General features: G+C 40.8%; 1 protein-coding gene across 2 annotated transcripts in view; it reads right to left on the minus strand.

Moving 5' to 3' along the window:
- Positions 1 to 369: 369 nt before the first annotated feature.
- LOC118412873 overlaps positions 370 to 12,926 on the minus strand; it is a 33,720-nt gene continuing 21,163 nt past the window's right edge. The window contains exons 17-35 of one of the 2 annotated variants that reach the window (XM_035815927.1): positions 12,657 to 12,700; positions 12,471 to 12,528; positions 12,007 to 12,091; positions 11,520 to 11,651; positions 11,160 to 11,286; positions 10,820 to 10,991; positions 10,397 to 10,561; positions 8,068 to 8,163; positions 7,769 to 7,858; positions 7,411 to 7,545; positions 6,765 to 6,908; positions 6,093 to 6,348; positions 5,781 to 5,939; positions 5,237 to 5,320; positions 4,715 to 4,896; positions 4,398 to 4,507; positions 3,968 to 4,130; positions 3,683 to 3,819; positions 370 to 3,365 (exon numbers count right to left, since the gene is read on the minus strand). In XM_035815927.1, the coding sequence (XP_035671820.1) occupies positions 3,176 to 3,365; positions 3,683 to 3,819; positions 3,968 to 4,130; positions 4,398 to 4,507; positions 4,715 to 4,896; positions 5,237 to 5,320; positions 5,781 to 5,939; positions 6,093 to 6,348; positions 6,765 to 6,908; positions 7,411 to 7,545; positions 7,769 to 7,858; positions 8,068 to 8,163; positions 10,397 to 10,561; positions 10,820 to 10,991; positions 11,160 to 11,286; positions 11,520 to 11,651; positions 12,007 to 12,091; positions 12,471 to 12,528; positions 12,657 to 12,700 (2,529 nt within the window). In that variant the 3' untranslated portion in view covers positions 370 to 3,175. Of the gene's footprint in view, positions 3,366 to 3,682; positions 3,820 to 3,967; positions 4,131 to 4,397; positions 4,508 to 4,714; positions 4,897 to 5,236; positions 5,321 to 5,780; positions 5,940 to 6,092; positions 6,349 to 6,764; positions 6,909 to 7,410; positions 7,546 to 7,768; positions 7,859 to 8,067; positions 8,167 to 10,396; positions 10,562 to 10,819; positions 10,992 to 11,159; positions 11,287 to 11,519; positions 11,652 to 12,006; positions 12,092 to 12,470; positions 12,529 to 12,656; positions 12,701 to 12,926 lie in introns of both variants that reach the window. The other variant, XM_035815926.1, reaches the window with a different exon arrangement.

Consider the following 12,926-nt stretch of genomic DNA (forward strand, 5'->3'; position numbering starts at 1 on the left):
ATGCAGAAGAACACAGGGGGCTATCTTTGCAGTGGAGACCTAGTCATTATTTGTTACTCTACTATTACAATAAATTTTTCATGTATATTTAATCCTGTCTTTCAGTACTTGTTACATGCAGGAAGGTGTTCTTAGCTTACATGTATATCAGTCCTGAAAACTGCAGAAAGTTTACCATGTTGTTGGCAAGTAATGATTCATATTTTCGCTTCTGGGCATCCTCACAGATGTAGCTGGAATAATGACTTGGCAAGTTGAGAATAATATTTTTAGACTAATCAATGGTCCTCTGACAGTAACAAAAAAGATAACTTCAATCAAGCAACATATATCATAATTCATATTATAATAAATCACACAGCATATAGATTGATTTTAAGTTGAGTTTATTGATTCTTGGCAAATGTTTACAATAAAGCCATGTATAATGTGTGATAAAAATGACTTATAATATACAGAACAAAACCAAATGGGACCAATATAACATGATGTATAAAAACTGAGCAAATATGCACATGCAACATGTGGTAGCAACAAAACAAGGACCTGCCTTGTCTGCACATGAGTAGTATTTACAATTGGCTTATCTGGTAAAATGTGTGGTTAGATTTGTTATTATAACTTAAAACATTTCATGAAGAGCTGTTGTAATGCTTATTGGTAAAGATATCTTCAACATGAAGACCTCCAGAGTGACTGTACCTATGCCATGACTGAGTCATCAATATGTCATACAATATATAATATCCTAGTTACGTGCTTTACCACTTTCAAAAGGAACTATTCTGTACAATGTCATGTAACTTGAACTGTAACTGTAACTAATGTAACGCAAATAAGAAACATGAATTCAATCATTTTCCACAAGTGAACAGAGAAACAAAACTGAATGTTGAACAAACAACACACATCACAACAACCTATGTGTAATATCTCGTTTCACGAAAGTGTGTCACAATAACAATATATCATTTAACTGTACTATAGTTCCTGCTTTGTAACAAACAATAGCAACATTTTGTTACCAATAAGCATGTCATAACACATTGTATATACTAAAGCCTATTACTCTTATGTTTTATACGTACTAAATACTGGCAGTAATGATGGCACGTACAATCCTACTCTTATTGCTACTGATACATAAATAATATATGGATTAAGGTGTTTAAGGCACATATTTCATACAAATATAAGACACTCAGCTCTTTACTAAATGTTCACAATCTATTATCATTACTAGTCAACAGTCTAGGGACTGTAGAACAATTATAAAAAAATGTGATACATCTGATGAATTCAAAATGAGCCAAATATAGATCTCCATCTAATAATTTTGTTTCCCAGGATATAGGAATAGAACAGGAACTTACGTCCCTATTTCTTGTACGACATTCAAACCTTTGACCTCAGGAACACGATTCAACTGCCTTTCTATCAAAAAATAGTTCTGCATTCACACTGCTGAGATCATGTGGAGAAAATACCAAAGATACCATATTGTACATAAACATTATAAGTTTGTTTGTTTGATGCCTTGCTATTTGAGAGTGGAATGTACTAAGCATGGGTTAATCAGTCCTGTATGTGTATTACCATATTTCCTCAAATAAGCTACGCACTTTGGATACTTTTCAAAATGTAGGTGCTGCAAGTTGTTGCCAAAGATTGGGTGCATACCCTGTTTGAGGTTATTGGATGGATGAATACACATCGTACATTGTACACATTGCTTTTTGTGTGAAACATTTCTTCTATTCTGAATGGTTTTTATAACCTGCTGTAGGTGATTTATAAGTTTGTAGGAAAATGATGAGGTTTATGCAAAATTTCTTGAAAAAGACAAGAAGACGACATAGATTTAAATTTATCCAGTCAGAGACGTGTTCAAGATTGGTAGAGAAGGCGTACAAACTTTACCAGTACAAGTTTTTTCTATTTTACCTTTCAGACCAATAGATTTGTCTGAAACTTGCCCCAAATCAGGATGCTTTCTATTTGGGGTGTGTAATTTAATTGAGAAAATGTGGTACTCAGATTAACAAAGTCTACAATGTTATATAATTCTAAACCTACATGAGGGTTATTACAGCCTGCTCACATTCATCACAGTAAAGCACTATTTTATTTGTGATTATTGTTATATGTATATTGTATCTATACCCTCAACAACATACCCAGCAAATCTATCATATTGGGTGAATACACTTTTCAGTTACAAAAGCTACTTTTCTGGTGTAAAGAACATGTTTAGTATTATCATTACTAAAATATTCCGTTGAACCTTAAAAAGGCAACCAGCCATCTGCTCCATTTTTGCAAGGCAGATACAGAATCACAAATGCAAAGTTTTTCTATGTTCTGAAAGTTCTTAATAGCTAAGTTCTATGATAAGTATCATTAATACTTGTGTTGTACACAAAGCCTTAGTAAAGGCTACTAATCTAGTTGCCTCTTGGAAGCACTTAATAGAAATTATACAATACCTGCCTTATGTTTTACTGAGGAAAAGTTTTCTGAGAAAAGTTTCCACTTCTTTTACATGCACATAAGGGGTAGACATATCCTCAAAATGTAGGAAATTTGTGGAAAAATTATATGAGGCACATGATTATTTGTACCTCTGGGTACCTGTATCTTTATCATACTACATATTACTTTCATATACAAGGCATGTTCTTTACAAAGGCACATACTGTGAGAAGTTTGGGACTACCTTTAATCCCTTATGATTGAGAAGTTTTTTACGGAAATTCAGTGAGACATTTAATGTAAAACCTGTCCTGAAGATACTTGAAAACTAACTCACCTTTGTTGGAAAGATGGCATCTCCAGTCTGTATTTACAGTGAATTCTTTTCAGATTTTTTACAAGACTATTATGTGCTGCATTTACTGTATTCTGTCCCAAATTGGGAGTGGGAATCATCAGAATCACTAACCTCCAAGCAGATCTACATGTACAAAAAAAATGTATATGGTCACCAAACAATATCCAGCCAGCCACTATAGGCTATGGTGGCCAGCTGGATACTGTTAGTCTCATGGATACTGTCCATCCACCCTAGATCTGCTTGGAGATTAAGCAAACATGGCAGTAAAATGATATTGCATGACACTTTTTAAGCAAATGTCTTTGCTGTTTGTTTGTTTTTACCCTGAATGCACCGAGCATGTCACCACAAGGAGTTTGTTCTTCCATTGGGGATGTTGACGTAAACAGCTGGCTGCTGCATCAAGACGTGATCATCAGGGGTCAGGTCGCTGGAGGTACGGGACAGGATGGCCTCCATCTCAGCCACCAGCTCGGAGAATGTCGGACGGTCTTCGGGCTCTGATGACCAGCAGCGCAGCATGGTCTGATACCTGCAGGGAACATGGAAAAGTTACCTAACTTTTAGTTTCCTCCTTTTCAGCAAAATTTCTGTTCCAATGTACACACAACTGCTACAAGCAGAGAAATCCTTTGTGTGATTGGCAGAATGGCACTTTATCAACAAAAGAAACTGGTCTAGATTATCTTAAACTATTGAGAAGAGAAATTAATGAAGATTTTCAATGTTGGATTCAGGTGTAAAGAATGAAGCAGTGAATCAGTGTACGTTAACCTGCTTGGTGGATGCAAACGTTGTGCCTGCAAGCACCTATAGCAGGGAGATGGTTTAAGTGACACCTGTACGTACAGTGCTTCCTGGCAGTGCCTGGGTTTGCGCAGTCTGCGGCCCTGCAGCAGGTACTCTGTCACGTCCATGTTGTCCACATCAGGGTACGGGATGACTCCTCGTGTCCAGATCTCCCACAATACCACTCCATATGACCACTGGGGAAAATCACAGTGCAAACACAGGAAAAAGTTTTTTTCAGCTTAGGGCAGAACTGTGCTTTTTGGTCAGTCAAGACAAATGGAAAACTTTTGTTTACAATACAGCCACTGAACATAATACATCATATTATCTTACTGTACTGACCACATCAGTTTTGGTGGAATAGATCCCCTCGGTCAGGCTCTCGATGGCCATCCATTTGACAGGGAGCTTGGCTCGCTTGTCCCCACTGCTGTAGTACTCGCGCTCATAAATGTCACGGGACAGGCCAAAGTCTGCCACTTTTACAGTCAAGGTGTCATCCAACCTGCACAGAGGGGAAAATTTTCATATTTAGGCAAAAAATTGTGAAAATATGAAAAATATTTCATACTTGCTCTGTGTGATCATAAATAAATCCCCACTTTTCAATATAAAATCTTGCAAGATTTAACAATGCAGTGTTACAAATTCAAAGGAAAATATCTTTAACATACATGCAGCTTTTTTATGTTTCAAATGAAATACAATACAACAATATGAACCTTAAAGTGCATTTAGGCTTTTTACACAGAAGATGAAGAGAGTTACTTACATACAATTCCTTGCAGCCAAGTCTCGATGCACAAACTTAAGGTCACTTAGGTACGCCATTCCCCGGGCAATATCTCGACCAAATGTGAGCAGGTCCCGTCGGGTTAGGGTCTGTCAGATACAAGGATATCAATAAGTGTGCATTTCATTCTTCATAACTTAATCCCAGTTCTCTTGACTCAAATGTATATGTACATGCATGTATCAAGAGGTAAAGTTACATGTAGATATGATTGTTCTTTTTGAAATGACTTGCAGTGTTTCTCAACAGTTATATTGCCACTAGGTAACATATCTTTTCCATTACAACCTCCCCACCTTATCTGGGTCCCTGAGGAAGGTGGCGAGGTCGCCGTGTGCCATGAAGGGCAGGATGACCAGAGGGGGTTCCTCCGCAGCCATGCACACCCCGATCAGGGTCAGCACGTTGGGGTGGTTAAAGTCCTTCATCATGATCCCCTCACCTAGGAACGCCTCCAGCTCATCAGAGTTAGACGCATCTGTTGGGCACGTAAATTTCATTAGTCCGACATCTCTGTTTGGCACAGGATGAAAGCATGTGTTAGACTTAATAGTTAAAAACGTGTCGTCGGGCACATTTGTTTTTGCACACAGGAACTGATTGATTATTAAAAGATTAAAAACCACATTATCTATAAGTATCAGAGACTTTTGGCTTTCACATTCCCCTCCAAATCTTCTCTATTTGCCACCTGGGTGTCAATTACAGAAACAGCCATAATACTTCAATGCTTCAAACTCTGAATCTAGGCAATACAAAACCAAATAGAAAATGACTGGACCGATAAAGCAAAGTTAGGAATTTCCTGAAAAACGTACGTTTGAGTGTCTTGACTGCTACATCCATCTCATCCTTCCCTTCACCTGACTTCAGTTTTCCTTTGAAGACCAGTCCAAAGAATCCTGCAAAAGAAACATTATAAATTGCATATAAAGCACAATTACAGAGGCAATCAAGGCAGCATATGCTGATTGTCAATACCTTATCTGAAATACAGAACACAGTGCATAACTTATACTTCATACACAAGCAAGTACAAGTTAGAAAAAAAAAAGTTTGCCCATGCATCTACAGATGCGTAGGGTGGCGCCCATCTCCACTTCGAAGCCCTTGGGCCACACATTTGTGCAAGTCACTACAGCAGGGGGCTGGTCCGCTGGTAGTGATGTGTGTTTAACTTCCATACTCTTCCTCATTAGTGCTGAGTGCTAAGCAGAGAAAGCAGCATGTACCATTTTTAGAGTCTTTGGTATGACTCGGCCGGGGATCGAACTCACGACCTACCAACTGCAAGGCGAACACTCTACCCACTCAGCCATTGCACCAGTTAAGTACAAGGTATATAAAAAAATCCAGCCATACCCTTGCCAATGACAGCCTCCAGGAACACCCTCTCCCTGTCGATGAGGATGTCTTGTAGGAATAGGGGGATGGTCTCCTCCAGTTCCAAGGGGGTGCTTGGGGATGCAGCAAATGCTCCCTCTGGGACGTACTCATTTGCTTGTGTACCTTCCAGGCCCCCTGCACATGTGAGGTTTCAGTGCACATGTTAATTCAATGCTATCTAATACTCTTACTGTAACGTTACATTCAATATGAAGTTTGACCAAACCAAGCAGGAGATAACAATCAAGACCAGAAATCTGCAGTGACTGGACAAAAACCACACCACACCTTGCTGTTGCCGAGAGTATGTTGTGGTCACATGACCATTCATCTCAATCTCATTGGCCAGTGCCATGGCCTCGTCCATGCGGGGCTGCTTGTCCCGACACCTCATGCCGAGCAGCGTGAAGACAAGCACGGCAGTCACCAGCAGCATGGCCCCCAGCACTGCAGCCACCCAGTAATACTCCGACAGCCAGGCCAGGATGGCGGACTCGCCACTGTGGGCAGACGTGGCCTCACAGCTGCAAGGCTTCTCTGGGGACTGGAAGCAGACTGGGACAGTTAGATTGACTTATATAGAGATGAAATCACAAATCTATAGCTATGGCAAATAACCATCAATTCAGTGCCCTGCCAGAGTTGACCTGTCCTTGGTGCTGAACAACTACTTTTTAACAACATCTTTGTTACCAATCAAGGAGGTTCAGTCAATTTAAACAATTTAAGACCCAGATCCATATTGCATCTATTGTGCTTGTTGCACAGAACAGCAGCTTCCTTAAAGTGCATATGGAAGGTGGTGTTTTGGCCATTGTGACAAAGCCCTTTGAATGAAATTAGTCAATGATGGTCAACAGTATTACACCTGTTTCTTGCCGTTTCACCAGAGTGCTAATATCTTAATACCGTAATATGGCATAGACAAGTTATATTCTCAGTGAGGACACAGAAACACACCTGACACAGACAGGTTGTACAGGAGATGTGTAAGTCGATGGTCAGGTACTCGTTGTACCCCACGGGCTGTATGGTTACTGTGGAAACCTCCGGTGCAGACAGACATGAGGACGGGTCCACCTCTGCTGTGATTGTAAACGTTACCTGGAGCACACAAGAGGGAGGGGAGATGATGAAGGTTAGACATCCAGGTAATAAAATGCACAAGATAACAGTTACTCAAGCTATAAATGGAAAGATTTGTAATTGGTCACTCAGACAGGCATTTCAGATGATTATCACATTCCCGTGGGAGAGGGAATAGATAACTAATTCCCTGTTGAGACACATCACTTTGCTCTACTATTTCTTAAGAAGAAAAGGAAGTAAGGATGAAAAAAGTCAAATCAGATTGACATTTGATATGTACTTCTAGCTGTATAGCAGATTGTGGGATCACACCACCTAGGTCAAGCCATACATTATCTAAAATAAATTAAGGAATATGGAAGTCACAACATTCTTATGCCTTGCCTGTACATGATGTATTCTGAATCAAAATCTGTCCAGAAGCTATTTTGTACAACTTAAACTTTTACTTAGTGGACTAAAGTAATCCACTTCAAGATTAACAGACGCAGTGCTTGTTAATTGATAATTGGCTTACTGTTTCTCCCAGTAAGACAGGGTGGCACTCGGAGGAGGCAGTGCTGTTGGGTTGATGGGGACACTTGGCAGTGATTGACAGGTCCACCCCGGGCGGCACACTCTTGGTGAGGAGGCGAATCCTGGAGGTCAGCTCCTGAGATGGTTGATAGAATAAAATGTGAGATATATGTCTATTATTGCTGTACAGATTGCTAGTATGTAAGAAACAAACCCTCAAACCCTGGAAGTATCTATCCATCTTGATATGGCTTAATTCTATTTTTCTATCATGTTTATACATATGCTGTTGTCTTTGCACCCAAATAACTCAAGCAACCTAAAAGGAAAGTTCACATTGTGACAATTTTACAACTTGCCTCATATGCATCACTAACTAGGTCCAGAAGGTTGGAGGAATCATTGGCCAACAGCTTTGCAGTAGAGCCCTCCAGTAGCTGACTGAGTTCCTGCAGTAAGGAAACGGGTCGTGCTTCTTATTTGCTGCTGACTTGATACACATAGGAAAAAGTTTTAATTATCCTGCTAAATCAAACTACACCATACATCAATCAAACTGAAACTAAAGAGAAATGCAGTAAGTTAACAGGCCAGAGTTTCAAAGGGTCGTCTTGAATTTATTGTAAGAACATCTGGTCCTCACTAAGGTTTACAGTACCTCATAGATGTGCAGACTCCTCTGTGTGACAGCAAAGATGCTCATCGTGTTGTGTTCCTCCAGTAGTCCCTTTAGCTGGGCAACTGAGGGGAAATCCTGCTGATACAGATAACAAACATAATGTTCAGTCCCAGGCATATGATTGCGCATTTAAGGCTGCAAACTATTTGATGAAATCTTATTCTTATGGAGACTGTTATGAGCCGGTGGTAAGGCTATTGATAAATTGCAAATAACAGCCGCACACTGGACATTTTTGAGGAGCACATGGTTTATTGTGTCCCTTCTCCAGGATTCTAGCACCAGAATGAGGTCACAGGAGGTCACAGGACTAATCTACTTCTAAAATAGGGGGGGTTTGGGTAGGAGAGATCACATAGTTCTCAGTGGTTCATAACATACCTCCCCTAACAGGAGAAGATTGACAAGTCAATCTGAATAATCATAAAGATATGAAACCACTGGGTAGACTACTTAAAAGTTACATTACGGGTATTATAAGGAAGCTACAAAAATAAAGAATGTTGACACTTCTGTCCTTTGAACATTGAAATAGTGATAGCAAAACTGACTGTTACAATATTAAGCATATAGATATGGGAATATGGAAACATAAAAATATGGAAACGGATCTAATTCGTATAGCAGTGAGTTACACTTCAGAAGACAAACCCTATAGCTCTACATAAAGAGAACCAGCTGAATGTCTGGCACACTGAGGCACAAACTACATACAAATTACATGACGACAGTGAAGTTTGTTTGGCTGTTGCAAAAATTACAACTTGGGAACAGGTATTGTATAGCAATGTATAATATGCTTCAGAAACAAACCCTGGCTGACGTAAGAGAAAACCAGCTGAATGCTTGGCACCTGATACACTTATAATCTACATGCATACATTGTTGAAAAACATAAAAGTGTCACAATTTTGTGCTGGTTAAGTAAGCCTTACAAATCGGTAAACAGAGAAGTGTGAGGAATGTACAATACACCACTGGGAATAGCTTAGAAGTGTTGGCCCTTTGTTTCCTTTGGGAGACTCACCCTGGGCTAGCATAATGGCTACCACATGTGCTGGAGCAAGGCTTGCTTGTGAGCACACGTGGCACATGGAATGTGGATAAAAAGGGAATTCAGAATAAATCTGCAAATAAAACAAAGATCGAAGCAATACAAATCAAAACTGGGGTGTAAATCTTACTGTAGAAGTCTGAATGTTTGAAATGTCTCTGCGACAGTTCGGTAAATCCTTTGTGTGGTTTTGCTGGCTGGATATGTGTTGAATTTTTCTGGGGAGTCCACAGCATGCACGATGAAAGATTCCAGAACGTTCCTTCGCTTCTGTCCTACCCGACGACTGGAAGCTTGCTTCACCTCCTGACGTAGTACCTCAGACCTGAACACAGCCTGCTTACTCTCCCTCCATAGAATCACCCGCACGGGAAATGTGACAGAAGTTCACTTTCTAAAGGCTTCTCTCTTGAGATGGGATCACCTTCGGTGCCACCCGGACTTTAGAAGCGATCGAGCTGTCCGCCCCGCTCTGACGGCGAAATGGAAGACTGGATACAGTGCCATGTTGAAACAACCTTCTTGGTTGAAAGAAGCCTGGGTCTACAAGATGGAGTGCAGAGCTGACTTCTCAGCCGTTCTGTCAGTAAGAGTTTTCCGCCAGGATACAGTTCATTCCCTCTTCCTCGTTTTTAAACGCTGGCACTCATAGTTGACTGCATCCAGTAAATGTAGGGTAAAATATTGCTGGAGGTTTGCCCTTGGAGTATAGAGACAGAGTGTTCCAATCGATCTCGCCCTCCCACTGCGGCGTAGCACATGGTGGAAAGTCTTCAGCTCTGCTGTAAGTTTTGGAGCGTTGGATACAGTTCTGTTCCTCTATACCGTGCTGACCGTCATCACAATTCCTCTCCGTGTCCGTGACGCCATTTGTTATGAGCCGGTGGTAAGGCTATTGATAAATTGCAAATAACAGCCGCACACTGGACATTTTTGAGGAGCACATGGTTTATTGTGTCCCTTCTCCAGGATTCTAGCACCAGAATGAGGTCACAGGAGGTCACAGGACTAATCTACTTCTAAAATAGGGGGGGTTTGGGTAGGAGAGATCACATAGTTCTCAGTGGTTCATAACAGAGACCACAGAAATGCTGGCCCAACTGGTTCATGTTTGTTAGAGCATACAATTGGAACACAATGGTCCAATACGTATATCTCTTGTTAATTGGATTCTTATCTTAGAGATTCAGGTGCCACAGAACAGGGAGGGCCATCTTTCCCATTCCCCCTGTTTCCCTCAAATATGACTCTGACCTGGTCCACTGCATCCTTGAGGAAGTTTCCGTCTGACCCAACATGACATCGCCCATCATTTGGTGTGACCAGCCCAGCTAGCTTCCCATCCCCAGCATAGTGGAACCCGGCATCTGTGGCCACCAGGAGGAGTCTGGTAGCCTGCTTTCTCCACCCTATTGGTCCCTGAGAACAGACAATAATGTAAAGATTAACTGTGTAATGCATCATTAACTTAGCTTTTAACTCAAGAGCCATTCTTGTTAGGCTAAATGTTTGCTGTAATTGCTGCCTTCTAACCTCTATCAGAGCAGGCATAAATCTATTCACAATGGTTTGAAGATATGCAACAAACACCACAGTCCTCCTCACCTCACCTCACCTCACCGGTCCCACAGTCCTGTTGTCATACAAATACTTGTATCATAATGTTTTATGTTTTACCTGGCACACAGTGGCCTGCAGCATCCCATCCAGGACACCCTCTGGGAGGTCCGCATTGCTGGAGTTCTTCTGGAATCTGACCACCTCTCCCAGGCGGTCAGTCTGGTTGGTCAGCGGCAGGACGTTCTTAAAGATATACGGCCCGACACAGCCTGCACATGGCTCTTCCAGTCTAGGAAGAGAGACATACATTGTAAGATTTATCTGAAAAAAGCTATTAAACAAATGCAAGCTGAAGTATAGTCTCAAAGTTTTAAAATGAATAAAGTCTTGGCCTCCAAGACTGGTACAGTTAAATTCATGTACACATTTTTGTACTGTGATCTATTTCAAAACTTACTTGTAGACCATCTGACCCTTCTTCTTGTCAAAGTAAAATGCAGTGAATGCAAAGGGATCCACTGGTTTCTCCACAAATGCCCCCAGGCCAAGGCGGAAGCTCTCTGTCTTCTCAGATAACTTGCGGGCTGTGTATAAACAAGGAAGGGCACTCTGAGTCATATACATTGCAAAATTGTTGCAAAAGTCTTTTAATGTTTTAAATATTCTTTTCTACTATCATGATATTTGGATAATTGGTACATGACATCCAATGGCTACTAATATTATAATTATCTCTTATTATCCTTTTTTATATCCAATCCCTGAAAGGCTGCAGCTTCCATATGATGACATGATAGTAGCCATGATTCAGACTTACCCAGATGTTTGCCCAGCTTGGTCAGCTCATCTCTGAATTCCTGCATGGACTTGGACATGTCCAACAGGTAGTACAGGTCAATGGGGTAGTCTTCTAGTCGCCTCACCTGCAGATCAAATGATACTCGACTCCCTGTGGGTAATGGGGTACAAGAAGTCATTCAGCAATAATTTGATGATTCATTTTGTGCAATAATTTGATGATTCATTTTGTCCTCAATGTGTTCCACATGGATCCCCAAATTAAATACATAGCTCAATTGGTAGCAGCCTCAGAGTTGAGTTCCTGGTTCCAATTACTTGGTAACTGGGAGACCCCTGGTTGAAATCCTGGAAAGGGCATCTCAATTGTCAGTTGGGGCTCCACTAATCTTTCAGAAGGGATGTAAAATGGAGGTCATTACAAACTCTTCCAGTACATTTCAGCCGGTTGAGCCTGAACCACTTTGAGAGCACTTAGTCTTGTACTTGATGACACTTATCCCTACCTGGTCGAAGGTCAATTGCGACCCTTTGAGGTTGCAGGCGGACAATGTCCCCTTGCTGGGCACCAGGCGGGGTCAACGACTGGTCCTGGGAAACAAGGAAAAATAGAACAAAGCTGCAATAAATCATACTAAACCCTCTGATGAGTCTGTAAGTTTCAAGGCTGTTAATAGGCTGATCAGGCAAATATCCAAACCTTGACACTTTGAGACTTAGACTAAAATCAAAATTAATACAATGTTAATACACCTCATCAGTGATTTCATTCTTTTTTGTGTGTCTATGCAGGTCTTAAAAGCCAGATGAATTAAATTAAAGCACAGGTATTTGCAAGGTCAAACTCATAGTCCTGAAGCTTAATCGTATACTTTAAGCTATTCTATATATACTAACGTTAGAAACTGTAAATCAAACACACAATTTGTACAGTGATTTAACTCTTTTTGTGTAAAGTTACAGGTGTTACCTCTGTAAACTGCAGGGTGCTTCTCTCTCCCGGACAGTGGAAACAGTCATCTGACTTCCTGTAGGACAAAAAGAGGGAAATGTTACCATTACATATGGAAAATGGAAGACAACCAAAGAATTTTATTTAAACAGTCAATATTAAAGCACGTCAAAGATATGAAAATGAAAACTGAAAACTGCTTACTTGATCCGTACATTCCTACACATGCAGCCACCTGTTAGATTCACCTGGAGGGAGGCAACAGACACAAATCACTGTACAGCATTGCACATTTGTTGTCATTGCTGTGAAATACGTAACGGGGGCCGCCCTAAGACGGTCCCCGTCGTAAGACGGTACGGATTTTTTGCTGATCTTATTATCCATAAGTACACCGTGTTTGTTGCCACTGACTATGCTGATTACAAAGGTAAATAAACCAAGTCCATGCACACAGCTTTAATTTGCATTCCA

Source organism: Branchiostoma floridae, chromosome 4 (assembly GCF_000003815.2).
Source record: "Branchiostoma floridae strain S238N-H82 chromosome 4, Bfl_VNyyK, whole genome shotgun sequence".
Classification (NCBI taxonomy): Eukaryota; Metazoa; Chordata; class Leptocardii; order Amphioxiformes; family Branchiostomatidae; genus Branchiostoma; species Branchiostoma floridae.